Source organism: Anabas testudineus, chromosome 7, assembly GCF_900324465.2.
Source record: "Anabas testudineus chromosome 7, fAnaTes1.2, whole genome shotgun sequence".
Classification (NCBI taxonomy): domain Eukaryota; kingdom Metazoa; phylum Chordata; class Actinopteri; order Anabantiformes; family Anabantidae; genus Anabas; species Anabas testudineus.
In genome coordinates this window covers 23,999,741-24,018,587 of record NC_046616.1, presented here as the reverse complement: position 1 = coordinate 24,018,587, position 18,847 = coordinate 23,999,741, and the positions used below count along the sequence as shown (strand labels likewise).

The following is an 18,847-nucleotide window of genomic DNA, read 5'->3' as shown; positions in this document are numbered from 1 at the left end:
AGTCACAACGCTTCAGCCTCAGCCTGTATCTGGAGAGAGTTCCTCTTGGGTAGAAAAAGTCATGCTTAGTGTTTAAGAAGCCACTTCCCTGTGTCCTGAATGACAGGTCACCTTCTTCTACCTGGTTCCAATCTGGTTACTCCGCTCACCAGCCACTTCCTGCCATGCACAAACATGGACTGATGCACTCTCCCACTCCCTCTGTCCTGATCACTCCATCTGTTCTAACTATGGCCCCCCTTCATCTTTATTAACTCCTCTCTGATCTCACTTCTCTGGCAGATTGTCACGTCACGCTGCGTCATGTCCACCCTCTTTAGTCATTTCCGAGCCTTGTTGCCAAGTCTTTCCAGTCCCTACACCCTGGGCTTTGCCCCCCTGGGTCCTGGACATTGTTCCCTGCTTCTGTGAGTTCTTTACCGGCTCCATGCAGTGATTTTTGTACTTGTACCTGTTTTTTGTTGTTGTTACTTTTCTTGGTTGTTACTTTGTGCCCTGCCATGTTCAGGTCATTTTATGTTGTCACTTAGTTTTGTATTTTCCCAGTTTTTCGTGTTGTGTCCTTTTGACACCTCCCCTTTCCCGGTCGTTCTCTGTTTTTGTGTTCCTTTTTCTGTTCCACTCCTGCCTCAAGCCTTCCCTTCTTATGACAGCTCTGGTCTTCAACCACCTTACTGATATAAATAATGCTCTCTCTGCTATAGTAGACGTGTCCATTAATAGCTAATGTGTCCCACTGAAGGACCCTTGTAACAGCTGGCACAATGTGAGCTGCAAAATTACATGAATAGAAAAAATATGAGTGAGGCATGGTGACATACTGCAAGTACTATGTGGTGAATAGAACATGACCTTGGTTACACTGCAATATTTCATTTTCAGCTGCACTACTGAGTGTGTTTAACCTGAACATGAGGGTGGATGCATGAATGGATGAGGTTTTAGAGGTCAAATGATTAAAATAAGCTAAATAATCATCACCTCGATCTAATTTCAGGTCAGTCCAAATAGATTGTCCTCACTTCTTGATCTACAAAACTGTAAAATGGCAGTAAATACTTAACATTTTCTAATGTTTGACATTGGAATCAGCAGCTGTGATCATGTGATGTGTCCCATTCTTATCAACACCTTATTTTTTATAATGCCTGGTGGAAATTTTATTGCATCAAACACATTCACCTAGACTCATGCACACATTTATTAAGAGTCTGGACAGGTATGCATTTAAATTACAGTATCTCTGATTTCTTTGTATTTTATTTAAATGATTGTGTACCTGGGTACATAATGGTTCTAATTCGGACAAGAAAGATGGTGTTTTAAATAGCTGTTTAAGTTTTAATATAATTTTAACTTGCATACAAACATCTTTGAATCACAAACCTTTACAATCAAGTGTCCATGGTGGCATATCAGAATCAGAATCTTTGACAGCAAGCCTATGAGCTTTTGAAATCTTCATGGCATGTGTATATCCATGTGTCCCTGTGTGACAAATACACACAAAACTGCACCTACAAACAATATACGGTACACACACACACACACACACACACGCCTTCCTTATTAGCATGGGGACACCATGTGAATGAGTTTGGAGTAGCTGACTTGGCAGCTGTACTGTGCATGTTCTCTCTCCTTCTTCTGTTTCTCTCCTCCTTACAGTAATTGTGCCATAGAAACATACAGCTCTGAGGCCTGAGATGCCTGCAGAACGATACAGTGGAAGAAGCACAATTACGGGAGAAAAACTACACAAATTAGTAATTTGTGAGTAAGCACTAAGAGTCAGATGGGAGAGAAGACAAGAGGAGCTCAGTGTATCAGTAGAGGTCCCCCAGCAGACTAAGCTATAGCAGCATAACTAAGAGATGGTTCAGAGTCACCTGATCCATCTCTTATGACGTGTAGTAATTGTATTTTCAGGAGCTGGAACTGAAACTTATTTTTACCACTAGGGGGCATCCTAAGTGATGCTACAAGTTCCTAGCTACAAGTTTCCTGCTGTTTGTGACGTTTACTGAGGAACAAAGTAAACTCCCAAGGTAAAGCTCCCTCTACAATGCCTGCACCAGGTGGGATAATGGTGGCATTTTGCATCCACACTGTCCTGTACAACAGGTATGAACCTGGGATGAAGGGGCCACTTCTACATTGGCTCAGTGTCTGACTAAAAGGTAAGAAATGACGAGGTGTGATATGTTGATGACATGCTATTTCCAATGGGTCTCCTAAAAATTACATTCCCATACACCTAAACTGGACATGTGATACCATGCATAGCATGATTATATGTATGTATTGAAGCAATATCATTTTTGAATGAATGAAGCACATTAAATAATGGACAGTGAGTATCTAGGAAGTAGTTAAGGTGTACAGTTGGCATATAGTGCACAGGACTGATGACTGTACATTTATTTGTATGTTCAACACACAACCACAGGTTCTTCAGCCAAGATCAGAATCAGCTTTAGTCATCATGTATATAAACATACAGAGAGTGAGTTTCAGCAAAATAAGGTGAGAATTATGAGAAATATAAATTAATTAGAAAATATTCTGTGAGATTTCAGAGACAGATCTCAAACTGAAGTTAATTATCTAAAGTACATGTACACTGTTAAATAGGCAAGGAACACATCCGATTTCAATGGGAAAAAAATCATGCTGGATATATACTGATACAGACTGGGTAATGTGTTAGGAACAAAAGGATGTCACATTGTTAGATGGAAAATTACACTCCAAAAATCAAAGTAAGTGATATAGAAGCAGTTTGCTAAAATGTCAAGTCTAAATGTTTTTTTTTTTTGTTGTTTTTTTTTTTACAACAAATGTCTTATACTTATAATTATTATACTGTACTCTGGGGATTAGATGTGTTTCAGTGTTTGTTGTACTCACACTATTGCATAGAATTGTGTAATTAAACTGAACTACCTGAAGTCCTTGCATGAGCATTGCAATTATTTTATAAACCTATACTCTGTATGCCTATTGTGATCTATGTAATGTATACAGCTTTGATGTGAACTCTCTATTTTTTTTAATATCCCTATCAGCGTTTGTGAGCAGCATCTGATGATGACTGTGGGTTCCAGACATCAGGCAGTCGTTGACATTAATAATTTTCAGGTATTAAAACTGGCAATATAATCAATGGTTTCTTAATTTGTCCAAATAATGTTAAACCACAAAAATTATCATTTTTTTGCAAACGTTTACTATTTCCTTTCATATGCACTGTGGTAGTGGCCAAAGTCAAGATGATTGAAAGCACTTATTACTTGCTCACTTGTTTTGTGAATACAGTATGGCCCTGATGCTCTGTCGCCTTTAAAGTACGAACACTGACTTTCAGTGTCATGGATGCTTTACTTGGATCTTCCTGTTGTTGCTTCCACCCTCTTCTATGAAGAACAGAGAGGTTAAGCACCTTTCTCACTGGCGCCTCAAACACGTAGAGGATGAAAACTAATGAGCAGATCCTGGTTGTGATTGATGAAAGTGGTGTTTCAGCAGCAGCGTGCTCCTCTACTGTTGTGGTCGTCACAGTCAGGTGGAATATTAACACTGTCTTCACATTTAGGTTGGAGCTGGTCCAGACTAGACTGAACTGCTAGAATCTCTTGCACCAAAACCCTGTAAGAGATTAATTGACGTTTCTGTACATGTTTTTAAATTTTGAACATCTCTTTACTCAACAACTTAAATTACAGGCATTCACCTCAGCAGCACCAGGCTGAAATTCAATGACAACTTTCCCAAACATCTCACACTACACAGTACTCCTACAATACTGTAACTGTTCATATACTATATGATAGAAAAATGTACAGATAAACTCTTTAGTGTTTCAAAACCTCCCTCAACTTGTCGTCATATTTATTACATGTCATGATATTTTTGTTGGTGTCATCTAGGTGAGGCTAATTGGAAGATGAGTCAAGTCTAGTCATGGCATCTAGATTCACTATGCATCTAAGTAGTTTCTTTAGTCTGACGAAAGCTGGTTTTAGACCAGAGGGAGGGGTCTGAGACAGTCTCTCTCCAGTTTATCATCCCCCAGACCGTTTCAATAACCTTTTTTTTGCGAGTAGACGGGCTACAGGAGCTTTGACTATTGGATCCTAGCAATTCTCATCTATTCACTCTCTTTCTACTGTCTTCCTAACGCCTAGTCAGTTCAGGTGAAAAGTGAAACCACCCTGGAGGATAAATATGAGGTCTCTAACCAATCAGACTAAAGAAGCTACATGGATGAGCATTAAAATGTTTCAACCAAACAAAATGAAAATCCAGTTGTCATGACTCAACTTCCATTATGTTAATTATACCAGATTGTCTCATCATTGATTTTAAGACCAACCACAGTAGGTGGAAACCAGAATATGCTGCTCGCTCCATTATTACCGTACTCTTCAGCCATTCTGCATCATCTGAACTTTGCACCTGCTTTCTGATTCTCAAGTTACCTCATTGCCTCTCCGATGTTCTTGTTCTCTTTCACTGAAATCTCTATCCATGTAATGAAGCCATTGGCCTTGCTGAACCTGTTGATGCTCTCTGCTGACACGACCCGCTGAGCGAGGTCACACTGCAGAGATCCAGATATACAAGACATTTTATTACTATAAAGCTTTCTCTCTTAAAACTTATCTCAGTTTTTTTTTTATTCTCTGGACTCAACGTGAAGCTGAAACTGAATGCCTAAAGTTTTATCAAGCAAACACATAAACTAACAGCACATTACATTCGATTAATACCAAGACAGAAGGTTTTTATCACAGTATGTATCATTCATTAGTTCAGTGCACTGAGTCACCTTGTTGGCCAGTAGGATGCAAGGGATGGAGTTTCCATTGGGCAGCATGGCCTTGTGGTCCAGGTCCTGTTTCCAGTGGCGACAGTTGAGGAAGCTGGATGAGCTGGTCACATCAAACATCACAACACAACCCAACGCACCTTTATAATAGATCCTGGTCATGGAAATGAAACGCTCCTGGCCTGAAGGGAGAACACAGAGTTCACTGTGTCAGCTGTGCATCCATCCAGACTTAAGTGCATCTACTGATAAATGTTTTGTACCTGCGATATCCCACAGTTGTAGTCGGACTTTTTCTTTGTCTGACCAGTGCAGCAGCTTCACCGAAAAATCCACTATTGAAATGAAATGAATGCATTAGCAACAGAAAAAAGAGAAGTGAAAGAAATGAACCAGAAGTGAAAACAAAAGTCTATTTTTGTGTTGAATGAAAAGAAAAGAACTGAAAATGTCTCCTAATGTTCTTATATTTCACTCAACAATTTTAATTTGAGGCTTTTTGTAACATAAATAGTAAGTTACAAGTTAAGTCCGTAGAAATACGGCAAAGTTATAGCAAAAATGTGTAGTACTTAACAAACAAATACAATCTAATCTGAGGTACCTACAAACCTGAGGAACAAAAATAGCAGAATGGTCACCTATCCTATCGACTTAAAGATCAACAGTTCACAACTCAGCACGTCTTGACCTCATGTTGAAGTGATGCTGGACAAAACACTGAACTACCAAGATGTCCACGAAAACAAAAAGTAGGCTATATGTTGCACAAACTCTGGGTCACCAGACCTACACTGCACTCCCAGGCCAAATAAATGTGTGAACCATGACCTGCTGTGGTGACCCTATTAGGACAAGATGAAAGATAAAAAAAGATTCTTTAAATAAGAAACTGGTCACTAAAGCTGACAAATAAATGTAGTGGAACAAACGTATAATATCAAAAGTTATCTAAAAAATAAAAAAATACCAGAATTACACATTGCAGCAACACAGATTGTATTGTTTCATTCAGTGTTTCAGTCATACAGACGACCTCATCTGACATCTCCTCTCTCTCCTGCTCTGCAGTAAATTCACTAACTGCTGTTCATCGTGCTTCCACTCAGTTTGAGTCTTGATTATAGTACACTAAAGAAGTCAACAGAGCGCCTCTGACTAAAGTAGCAGTATAATTGTACAGCGACACAGACACAACGGCCCTAAATGTAGTTTATGTACATAGCACCAACTCAGATTCAAATCTTACAGAGTTTCATGTAAAACCCAACAAACCAGTAGTGTGTCCCGTCACAGGCAGGTAATATAGCTTAGTCTTGGTTTCACTTTTGACAATTAGAATAATGCCAGTGTTGTCCTGTAGGTCAAGGAACTAGATGAAGAACTACATTACATTTAATATTTTCTATACACAATATTTATTGTATTTATTATTTACTTTTTGTTATATTGCATAGCAATATTTTAATCAAAGTTTACAAGAATGAGTGCTTTTTATTACTATTTTCTCTTTATTTTACTTCTTAGATTTGGTGTGGACTCTGAATAAAACCTGGGATCAGGTTTCCCTTATCAGGTAAAAAACATTTTTTTAAGAACTATGACAAAGAAGTGTGTCTTTGTTCGAAGAGTTATTTTGGATAAGATTGAAAATGTTCCCCTGAACTGGTGGAACAACATTTTGGACAGTAATGAAATACACACACACACACACACACACACACACACACACACACACACACACACACACACACACACACACACACTCAAGCACACACCATTCTTCCACAGAAAACAATGCTAAAGTTCAGCTGGCGTACCTCCCACCGTCATCTTGTAGGCCTTGTTGAAATGTCCGTTAACATAACGATGCACAAAAGAGGATTTCCCAACATTCCAGTCACCAACGACCAATATTTTCATCAGGTGCTCTGTCATCGCTGCCCACCTGAGACAACAGTGTGAGAAGTTCTGCCATGAGAAGAACATGTCAACAGCTCGAAGTTCAGAAGCCATTTCAGGAAATGTGATTCCTGAGGAATGTTGTTTACCTGGAGCTAAATAAACTCTCGACAATAACCCACCTTGATTTATCTTACGCGAGCCTGTTTCCTTAACATTTCAAGAGGCTTTAAATCTTAATAATACCTACTGATATGATTTCTATAATAAACTTTCTTGTCTTTAAACTCAACCTGATTCTTAAAATAACATAGTTTCACTACACTTGGTCAAATCTAAACCTAAAACATGTTGACCTAACCATAATTCTGCACTGCTCAGTGTCCTGTTCGGTGTGGAGCACAAGACACAGAGAGTTTCACAGGGCATAAAAAGTTCAGTGGCATAAACCACGCCTTTATACAACAGGAAATATCAAGTTGTGCCTATGTGACCTCTTTTCTTCTTTCCCATTACTCTGCTGCACTTCACTGTGTGAAGTTAATTATCAGACACATTGACATCTGCAACAAGCATAACCATCAGTCACAATCCTGCAGTTGTTCCCAAACCCTGGTCTTCAAGCTCCCCGACCCTGCTTGTTTTACTGCTATCCCTGCCCAACCCACTACCTTGATCAGGTGTGTTCAGTCAAGCAGAAGCTGGAAGATACCATCTCAGATGAGTGGGGGAAGACATAGTGAATTCATGTCTTCCTACTTCCTAGCAATCTAATGGGTTTGGGAACTATGGCGTAATAGAAATTAGCTCAAGGGAGAAACATCTTTCATCTTTCTATCTTTTCATCTGCTGCACAAAATGTGTGCACAATGTTGACTTTGTCAACAAGATCTGAAGTGAAATATCGAGAAGATGTGAAACTGAAATACCTTCGTTTCTGAAACGGCATAGGTCTGTAAACAGTGATACTGCCAGGAAAATGTATTTGATATTTTTTTAATTTAATTTTTTAATTCAAAAGAAAAAAGGCTTAATATTCAAAGAATAAACTCACAGTTGTGAACCGGTCGTTCTATTGTACTAAACCGACAAGGATAGCCGTTTTGCAAATAGTTTGATAAATGTTTGCTTCAACTAACATAATTGAATTTTGTGGAACTCAAACCTTGACTTTAATAAACTTTATTAGCTTTAATTATTACATTTTTGTGGGTTCCACAAAAAGTTTAAGTTAATGAATTTGTCAAATTCAGAACGTGGGTCCACTGAGTTTTCACCTGTAGCTATTTTTTACTTACACAGAATTGGATGATTTATGGTTGATATACAGTTTCCCTAACAGTGACCCTTACACACTTGCACACACTTGGTGAGGGTACATAAAAAAAATCATGAATGCACGAACAGGTCTGTGACGAGGTGCAGTGTGCTGGCTGAACGTCACTCTCTGTGACTGTGAACCACACTGACCTTTACACTGCCTCGCTGCCTCGCAGCCTGCACAGACACCCAGTGCTTGCAGTAGATGTGAACAGTGAGGCACAGAATCATCGAGTATGGATGGAACTTCATGCACTGACCTGGCTTTCCTCCTTTTCTTCTGTTTATATGCGACTTCCTCCTCTGCTACCTCCACCTCTCCTCTATCACATCTAGTCATCCTCCACCACTTTTCACCAACTACTTTACTTACACACACACTTACACTGAGACAGATTCAGAGTTTGAGTCGTCTGCCAACTAGGCCACTGAGCATGTTTCACTCCCCTACTAAGTCATCCCTGTGACTCTTTGTTTTGGTGTCTTTATTTATCCCATGTAACACTCTATGTTACATGACATTTAACAAACTCTTCATGAACTGACTGCATCATCTATAACAATACCTCAGCTTTAATGAGCTCATGAAGTTTGCTTATTGGAATCTACATCAGCAAAGTACAAGTAACTTAAGTTGTCAGATAAATGTAGCAGTGGAAAAAAAGCAATTACAAGTATTTCAACATTGCACTTGACTGCTGAATTTGAGTAAATGTACATATTTACTTATTTGTATATTTAGTGTGGAAGCAGTGGACTGAAGGCTGCAATAATCTGTGCTGTTATCTGTGGTCTCCTTCCAGTGATTGTCTGACACCTGGTGGTCATGTTACAAACTGCAGCACAAGTTGGCATTCACTGGTTTGGACAACAGGAAAAATCCTGTGCAATAAATCAGTCTCTGGAACGGTAGGTGAGTCGTTAGGCTTGTTTTAGGGAAGCAACAATGGCACTAGATTAACAGGAGCCTTAAGTTGAAAAATTAAACTGATCAATGTGAGTTTATCCAGGTTACTTCCGTTTGCTGGACGCAATGGAGAGGAAGAAGTCAGATGGCAGCAGGGCTTTGTTGGCCTGTTCATCAGCACTGAATTCCTTCCACCTGGTCCCCGATCAGCAGCTAATAGCAGGCTAGCTGTTTCCATATAAAACAATGCTGTATTCATGGTAGTGTAGTGTGTGCCTCCTGACAAGGTCACCAAAAGTCCTCTCACAAATGCTTTTAAAAGGATCCCAGTAAGTTGACTTCTGCCCATCTTCTCAGACAAGCACATCACAAAAACTCAACAAAACTAACAACAAACAGTCTGATTTGATATTTGTTGTATGACTAAATATAGCACTGGTTTCATATTAATTGTATATAATTCAGATTTTGAAAACTCATTTGATGTAGAAATTAAAGTCCTGTTTTTGACCTACAACTCCTCTTTCAAAAATACATTAACATACATTGTAATTCCTTATTAATACTTGCAAAACCTATGTTTGATTGAAAACAACAACAACTTGCATTCTGGGATTTCTCTGTATCCTCTGAATCTTTTAATTATATAATGGATTAGATGATGGAATTCACAAATCCAATGCAATTTTACATAGACAAATATATTAAGTTGTTGAATAATTGATAACAGAGTCTCTAACAGCGTGGTGAACCTTGCCTCATCCTTATTAATGAAAAACTAACCATGAAAAGGAGAGGCTCTTTTTTGCAAAACATTGAATTCTGCTTTTATTTAGATTTTACACATGTGCCAACATTTGTGAAAATGGATTTGTACAGAAAGAAGGAGCCTACAGCTGGGATGGAACTCTGGTTGTCACAACACAGCATTCAATAAAAAACATATGAACAATCATCAGATCCAGCAACACAAGTCTTTCACCCTTTTGCCTGTATTAAATTTCACTTTTACAAAGAGGGTGAGTACACTTTCACTTTCTAAAGCTTAACACTGAGTCAACAAAGTATCCAAACAGGTACTGTGCTGTAGGTTAAGCAGGTCAGATACAAAACTGACCTATTTGTTGTTAAGTTTTAAGTTTAGGTTTTAAGTCTTTAAGAGAACAGCACATTTTCTAAGAGTTACAGATTACAGTGGAGACAGTGGCGTAATCCAGTGCAAAGGACAGGAAGAGCTGTGTGTAATCAGCATAGCAATAATAGGAAAAGCCATGTGACTGGATAATGGAACCTAGGGACGTATTACATTACATTACATACATATGTGGCATGCCAGTAGTGGGGCAGTGAGAGGTAGAAACTTAAGCCAGGCTAGAGTTGTACCAGTGATGTTTGCAGACAGGAGGATCTGGTAGTTAACCGTGTCAAAGGCTGCAGGCAGATGAAATGAGGTTAAGACAGAAGACTGAGTAACAGCTTTTGTAGTCAACAGGGATTTCACAACCAAAAGTGACCACTCTTGAGGCCAGAATGGCTGGTATAAAGGAGATCGTTCCTAGAAAGGAAGTCATTCAGTTTGTTGAAGACTGCTTGGTTTGGGCCAGAAATGGAAGAAGAGAGATGGTCTGTAATTCTCTACAGGGTAGGAGTCAAGAGTTGGTTTCTTAAGGACTGGGGTAATCTGGGCCTGTTTAAATGAGGTAGGAGATGAAAATGATTTGATAATGATTTATGTAATGATGTAGGTGCAGTTTTTTGAAGGAGAGTGGATAGGATCAAGAGAACAGGTGTTAGGATGGTTTGAGAGGAGGAGTGTGGATGCATTGTCCAAGGAGAGTGATGTGCTGTTAGATGAGGTTGGTAGAATGTCTCTGTTACCTTACTGGTAAAGTAAAGTCATCAGTGAGAGAAGAGATGTGGATGGGAGAGGTGCAGGGAGGTAGAGGAGTGACATAAAAGTGGAAAAAAGTTTCCAGGTGTCAGTGGTGTTGCTGAGTTTGTCTTGGTGGTACTTTGTTTTTGCCTTGGTGACGCCGTGGGAAAAAGACACAAGCAGGCTTGTGCGACTTCCTCTAAACACTCCTGAGGATAGTGTGTTGTTCATAGAACAACATATTTGCCACTTTTAGTTTCAACTATGTTCTTTACAAAATGTACTTGTGGTTCCAGTTTAGTTGTAAAGAAAATGGAAACAAGCAGAGTTGAGAACTAGTTACAACCACTGACTAGCAGAAGGTCATTTGTGTGGCGGTGTAGTAAATGCTTGAATACCACTGAAGAAAAGACCAGAAAAGTATCACTTGAATTAATGCAAAAGAATTTTTGCTGGTAAATCTTGGATCCAGTCCTGTTTTTATCTGTCATTATATACTGTAACATCCACATTTCAAAACAAAACAAAGCTCCTCACAAATGTCATCAGTCTTAACTTGAATTCAACCAAATATTAATAATTTTGTAACAGTTAATATCAACTAAAAACTTTATTACAGATTTACCATCAAAGCTTGAAATGCAACGTGTGCCTGTTAGACTTTGTCTCCTCCTGGTCCTCCTGTTCCACCCTTTGACCTCAGCTGGCCAGGATGAAGTGAATGAGGTGCCATTGGAGGTCATTGTTAGCAGCTCTCCGTGCAGCACCACATGTGGGCTGGGGGTGAAAGCTCAAACTCTGTGTTTACTAAAAGACAGCAAGACAGCGATGGAAGAAGATGCGAGGAGTAAAAATGGAACTGAGGTATCAGATTACATCATCCAGTAGCATGCAGTACACAGTTGTGTGAGATAGTTTATTTAGAACACATTATGACATTACATCAACCTACAATCTATCAATGTGGGGATGCTCTGCTGCTTAGAGGCCATAGTTTAACTTTTTCTGCAAAAATGTCATTTGTGCTAAGATACTGTAGCTCACCAAAGAGAGAATTAGTTTGAATTTGAAGGTCCCTGGTCCCATTCTGAATTTTTGGGATTTGATGCCCTTGTTTTTTGGGGTAGGTGGTTCATGATCGGAAACCCTTCAAAATTGCTGAATTGCTTTTCTCTGAAAAGAAGATATAAGTCTGAGATATATTCAAAAATATAGAGAAAACAAGATGGGGGCTAAATACTTTCTTATACAACTATAAAACTCTAAATTATCAGTGATGGAAAATGGGTCAGACTTACTAATCACAATCATTTGGAAATCGTTGAATCAAAGGTGATGGACAGATGTCGTGTCCATAAAGTGACGTGTCAGGAGTCGTGGCAGTGTGGACTCAGGACAATGACTGTTACATCAGGACAGAGAGTGGAGATTGACTGTCTGGAAGAAGTCATGCAGGCGATGGGGAGGTTCTCCTGGAGGTGAGGATGAGGAAGTGGAGCAGAAAGCAGGTGTGGTTCATGTTATTTTGGCTGTAAGTTTTAGACTGTAAAACTACATACAGTCTCGTACAAAGGTATTAAAATAACAAGGCTAATTAGTTTGGTTTTTGCTGTACGTCAAAGATATAATGCAACAACTGTGCCTCAGAGGGCAGTAAGGTTATCCAGTAATTGTGTGGTCGTTACTTTCATTCCTGACTCCTCCTGTCATGTGTCAAAATTGTCCTGGGCAAGACACCCAACCACAAGTCCCTGCCACTGTGTGTGTGTGTGTGTGTGAGTGTGTGAACTGATGAATGACAAGCCAGTCAAAGTCAGTAAGTAAGGATCTACTCATGTGTGAGGTATAGTGGAGAACTTACATAGCTGCAGCAACAGCTAATTTACAGAGAAATGTATATGAATGAGAGAGAAACATCACCATGCTACAAGACAATGATCTAAAACACTCAACACAGAACCTTCATCAAGGGTAATAAATACAAAGTTTTAAACTGGCAGTGACTGACTCAGTCACCACCTTAGCTCAACTGAACATGTACTGTATTTCACCTGCTGAGGAGGTAATTAAAGGGCCTAAAGGGCTAAACAGCTGAAGGAGGCTGAAGTAAAAGCAAATCAAAGGAAGACGTTTGATTTGCTTTGGGTCACTCAAAGTGACCCAAAGTATTGAAGTAAATCCTCACTACAGAATAAAATAACATTTTCTGAAATTATGCTTAATAATATAATAATAATATCGTTTAAATCAGCTCAGCTCTGAATTGAGTAACTTGAGGCCCCCGGGTAAAAATGAACAATGGCAATTTAAACTAGCTGGACGTTTAAGACTCTTCACAAATAATACCTGAACATATTTTTTCATTATATTTATCCATTGCATATTTATTCACAAAGGACAGAGAAAACGTTTTCTGTGGGTTTAATCAGTTTGTCAGGAAACCTAATTACAAAGAAGAAAGAAATACATTCTGGGTTTAGTGTTAATTTGTCATTTGCATTTATTTATTGATGCATCAGGGTGTTGTGGCGTTATGCCAGAGGAATTATCAGCTCTGATGACTCATTATTCGCTCGCTGGGAAGCTCCTCAACTGGCCCGAGTCATTTTGGACCCCATTCATGAAGAGAATGCAGGTAAACCTACAAACACCAATGAGGGGCAACAGTAAGTTGTGCTGTGTTGAAGTGAATAGGGGTCAGCATAGGAAACACTTAATGCTGGCTATGATTGTCAGAGTGTGTCACGGCATCTTGTTTACTGGCTGTATCTAGAACTGCCTTTTTTCACTCTAGAACTGCCTTTTTTCACCTAAGAAACATTGCTAAAATTAGGAGCATCCTGTCCCAAAGTGATGCTGAAAAACTAGTCCATGCATTTGTTACTTCCAGACTGGACTATTGTAATTCATTATTAATAGGATGTCCCAATAACTCATTAAAGAGCCTCCAGTTAATCCAAAATGCTGCAGCCAGAGTTCTGACTGGAATTAGCAAGAGAGATCATATTTCTCCAACGTTAGCTTCTCTCCATTGGCTCCCTGTTAAATCCAGAATTGAATTTAAAATTCTTCTCCTAACTTATAAATCCCTTAATAATCAGGCTCCATCTTATCTTAAAGACCTCATAGTTCCTTATCTTCCAAGCAGAACTCTCCGTTCTCAGACTGCAGGTTTACTTGTGGTTCCTAGAGTTTCCAAATGTAGAATGGGAGGCAGAGCCTTTAGCTACCAAGCCCCTCTCCTGTGGAACCAGCTCCCAGTTCAGGTTCGGGAGGCAGACACCGTCTCTACATTTAAGACTAGACTTAAAACTTTCCTTTTTTATAAAGCTTATAGTTAGAGATGGATCAGGTGACTCTGAACCATCTCTTAGTTATGCTGATATAGGTTATTCTGCTGGGGGACCTCTACTGATAAACTGAGCTCCTCTCCTCTCTCCTTTCTCCTGTATCAATGCAAATGCCACCATTGCATGTCATTAACTTTGTGTCTTCTCTCTCTTTTAGTTGTGTTTCCTCCTCTCTGTCTCCCTCTCTCTGTACTTTTCTGCAGGTATCCTCGGCCTGGAGCTGTACATCTCCAGAATCCAGTTCATCTGCCCAATGTTCTTGATGCTTGTTGTTGTCTTTATTGCTTGTTGTTGTCTTTATTGCCTGCTGTTCTTTTCTCTCTTCTCTTTCCACTCACCCCAATACTGGTGTATCGTGGCAGACCAATCAGAGTAATGATGTCAGTGATTCTCTGACTATGTGTAAGTAAAGGGATGGACAGTCAGCTAAGAAACTAATTACACTGACACAGTGTTGGCCCCATAGAGATAGATGCAAATCTTTGAATGCATATTATTACACTAATCATGGTTTTTAGGAACATATCAATGTGAGGTACAGGACGCCACCTATCACAGGGTGAAGAACATTTACTGGGGGATCCGTGTTCTGCCTGCTGGAGTCATCAATCTGGACTACGAAAGCACTTTGGCTCAGTGGGAGTCGACCGGAAGCCAGCAGAACCAGACTGTGTCAAATCTGCTTGTGCAAAGGATGACTCTTCTCTCCATGGTTTGGTTTTGGCATCTTATGTACCCAACTGTTAAATATTATTTAATAGTAGTGCCAAAATAATGTTTATCACCGGTGCATTTCTTGTGTGGTTAAGGTGCTGATGAGTTTAAGCCTTGCAGGCGTTGGGGCAGGTCTGATGCTGCTGGGTCTTTACTGGACAGTGAAGAGGAGAGTGCAGAGGCATTTTGACAGATGTAGTTCATTATCCATCTTAATTACTGCTCCGCCTCAACAATATGTCTAGAATGGTCAATTAATAATAATAAAAAAAAACAACTTTTTAAACATGAAAAACCTTGACTGAAAAAAATGTACTATTTTTTATTTTGCATATTTTTCATATATAGGGATTTTTTTTATTGGATGGCAAAAGCAAGAGATTATCTGAGGGTTTGTGTAGATATCAGCAAATCTTTATAAATACACACCCATATATCCCTGATATACCACAAACAGAAACTGATATTTTGAATTTTTTTCATGTTTGACCTCACTGCAGAGTCATGCTTTGTCTCTATATGACAGAAGCAGAGAGTTCACCAGCTCTTCTCTAGTTGCTCCAGGGTAGGTTGACTTCCAATCAAGCAGATCAAAACCATCTGAGCAATAATTGTGTCTGTGTCTATATATATATATACAGTGCCTGTAAAAAGTATTCACCCCCTTGGATTTTTTATCCTTTTGTTGACCTTATAAATTAATCATGATCAATAAAAGTTGACAAAAACATTTCGGAAAAATACCTCATTAATATAATACAAAGTAATGTCAATTAAATAAAAATATTGTAGTGATGTGTCGATCGTGAACGATTTGTTCAATATGAACTAATCTTTCATATGACTTTCATATGAGAAGTACTGTAATGAGTCCTCTCAGTGAGTGATTCGTTCATTTTTATTGCAGTACCTTCTCTCGCCACATGGCAGCGGCTGCATAAGCTCAGTCAGCAGGACAGGAAACAGAAATGATTAGTTCACGATTTACTCAACTGTGCGTCTGTCCTCAGGTCCTCGTTCTTATGGCCGCTCTCTAAAAGAACTACAGTTCTTTTACGAGTCGTTCATACAGATCGCTACGGATTGTTCTTTTGTTCATTTGTCACATGACAGCTGTAGCTCTGCTATGGGGCTGTGGACTAAGAAACAATGAAATGAATGATGTCTGATACCCGACATACATTATTTATTCATGGAATCATAATTAATTTGTGGTCTTTGATTCTTGTAGATGTGTGTAGTGTTATTGTGTATATAATGTAAAGTGTGTTTATAAGTGTGTTCATAAATACTTTTGAAAATTCTATCAACATATTGATTGTGTTATACTCTGCCATAAAATAATAAAATATAACAATATTAATAACAACAAAATATAATAATAAAAATAATAATAATAATAACACCACCACCAACAAAAACAACAGCAATAATAATGTCACGTTTTGGACACAATAAATGCACCATGTCAACATTTTAGGGAACTTATTGTTAGTTTTTGCTTTAAAAGTCTAAAATAGTAAAATAAGTTTTACTTTCACTTGCCCTCCACCAGCTGTCACGTGAATGGCAACTCGGGCACGATTTCGTTCTTGTTTATGGTCCACAGCTCAGGCTGTATGGCGAGCAGTACACTCGTTCGGTCTCTCGTTCAGTTGTCACGTGACAGCTACCAAGTCGGGGTTTTAAACAACAATGGCAGAGAGGATGCAGGACACAAGTCACTTTATTGTGGTTTGGATTTGCTTTCCTAGGTTTTAACATGGTTTGAATTGCTTGTTGCATTTTGTGTATTATAATTTGTCAGCTAAAGCAAAACATGTCTTCAGTATATAATGGTTAAGAACTGCAGCCATTTTTACAACACCCACAAGAGGGCTACAGCGCCACCAGCTGTAAAATGAACAAAATGATTCGTTCAATATACTGTTCCAGAGTTACAGATCTGAGTCAGTTAAAAGAATTGAATTTCCCATCTCTATTATTCACACCTTTCAGGTCAGTATTTTGTCAGGGTTCCAGCTTCTCCTGCTTGTCTGCTACTGATTCCCTTATTTGGCTTGTTTCTGTGTTTCAGTGGACAGTGAGAGGAGTAGATAGTGATCTGTATGTGTAGGTTTCCTGTAAACTTCAATGTTGAGGCTTAATGTTTAGACGTCTATGTTTAGACGTGTGATACACAGGTTCGTTCCCAACAGCTTTCATCTGAGCTCCACTGGAAAAGGTCAAATGGCCCAGTTCAGACCTGTTAGACTTTAAGATTGGCACAATTGAAATAAAAAGTGGACCAAAATTACATCTGCCCAATGCAGTACTGGAGGATGTGTTGCAATTTGTGGAAAACACACAAATTTAAGGCACTCCAGTGTGGCAGTAGATTGAAAACAGGAACAAGGCGGGGAATGTGGCTAACAAACACACTAGGCAAAACATACTTTTTCTTGCCACTGTATGTAGCTTTGTGTCTGTGAAGCGTCATCCAGGTCATGATTATCCCAAAAATGGTTGTTCAGTGGCAACTGAACTTAAAGCTTAAAGTCAACTTTGAAGACATTTCAACTTCCATCCAGGAAGCTTCATCAGCTCTGACTAACTAGAAAAGCTGGTTTATTAACCGTGTGGGAATCATCAAATCGTTAGCACTTGACTGTGGGTTGTTATTTCATCTCACTGCATTTGTCAATGTGACACCTGAGACAGTATGAACAACTATGAAACCCCTGGGCAGTAATAAAAGAACTGCATTGTAAGTGAGTGATAGATTCTGCCTCAGGCAATCGTCTCTGTTTAACAAGGATCATTTAGTCATGTAGTAAAAAGCCTTCTTTACACCTCCTTTGAACAAGGTGTCTTTCCTGTCCAGAATATGAACATTGCTGTCTTCAAAAGGGTGGCCCTTGTCTTTCAGTGGCAAATGGACTGCTAAGTCCTGTCCTGAGGAGCAGACTTTTCTGTATTGTGCCATGAGTTGGAAGCTGTTCAGTTTTCAGTCTTAGTGTGTTTTCTTGGTTTAAGATCCTTAAGTTTTTCCAACACCCAAGCAACATAACAAATGACAAGGCTGTTCTTCATACTGTTCCCTGCCCCAGCCAGGATTTGTAGACAGATAGGTACTGCCCCACCCCTCCATTACCCAAGGTGCACATCCTCACTCCCAGTGAAGTCATGCAGAGGAGGCTTTTGGAATTTTGGAATAAAATGCCAAACTCAAACCTAAATATCCTATCAAGTATTTTGTAAAAACAGTAACACCTGAAATTATTATGTTTGTGTTTTGCTGTACAAGTCAGTAATGAAAATCTGTTTAACAAATAAAAAATATTTTATGCAATCAGATTATTATGCTAATTATTCTTCATCTCAACAATACGCTTGTCCTGCACTAGAGAACAAATGACATCAATATAACACAATTGCTGGATAAAATCAAACATTATTAATGGCCTTTTAAAATTTTAAATCCACTCACACTCTGGCCCTTACAAGGACAGGAGGTGACCTCCTGAACCTTTTCCCTTCTGTTCATATAAATGTCAAGTTTGGTCTGTTTAGAAAGTAAGTTTAGTGAAATAGAAAGGTTAAAAAAAAGTTAAGATCAAACTGAATCTAACAATATCCAGCTGATGTTTAAAAGAATCATTTCATTAGGAGACTTCATGCAGGGTGTAGACCTCATCTGTAAATCTTTTAATCCATGAGCCCTTTCCTGGTCCAAAGAAACCAGGTCAACATAATACCGTTCATCATAATGGGCAGAACTTTTAACAAGAGTTTGCAATCTATGCATAACAGCGACTGGCTATAAGCTTTTAATGTTCTGAAGGTCTCCATTTTTCTCCTACAGCTCTGAGGCAAAGACTTGTCATTAAAGCTCTTTCAAAGTAAGCGGCCATTTCAGACCAGACAGCTATATAGAGACTGTCAGTTCCTGCCCTGAAGTCAGCGGACCC

The 18,847-nt window shown here is 39.0% G+C and overlaps 2 protein-coding genes across 2 annotated transcripts; one reads left to right on the top strand and one right to left on the bottom strand.

Moving 5' to 3' along the window:
• Positions 1-2,406: 2,406 nt before the first annotated feature.
• Positions 2,407-7,295, bottom strand: LOC113168017 (ras-related protein Rab-7L1-like). Its single transcript, XM_026369045.1, has 6 exons — positions 6,916-7,295; positions 6,652-6,779; positions 5,095-5,166; positions 4,832-5,013; positions 4,482-4,603; positions 2,407-3,648 (listed from the first exon to the last, which is right to left on the bottom strand). Exons 2-6 carry the CDS (start codon positions 6,767-6,769, stop codon positions 3,522-3,524), a joined length of 621 nt encoding a protein of 206 aa, XP_026224830.1. The 5' UTR covers positions 6,770-6,779; positions 6,916-7,295; the 3' UTR covers positions 2,407-3,521.
• Positions 7,296-9,901: 2,606 nt separating this feature from the next.
• Positions 9,902-15,175, top strand: tmem81 (transmembrane protein 81). The gene is made up of 6 exons (XM_026368718.1): positions 9,902-9,979; positions 11,453-11,697; positions 12,166-12,311; positions 13,353-13,468; positions 14,702-14,895; positions 14,993-15,175. The coding sequence occupies exons 2-6, from the start codon at positions 11,473-11,475 to the stop codon at positions 15,140-15,142; spliced, it is 831 nt and encodes a 276-aa protein (XP_026224503.1). The 5' UTR covers positions 9,902-9,979; positions 11,453-11,472; the 3' UTR covers positions 15,143-15,175.
• Positions 15,176-18,847: the final 3,672 nt, after the last annotated feature.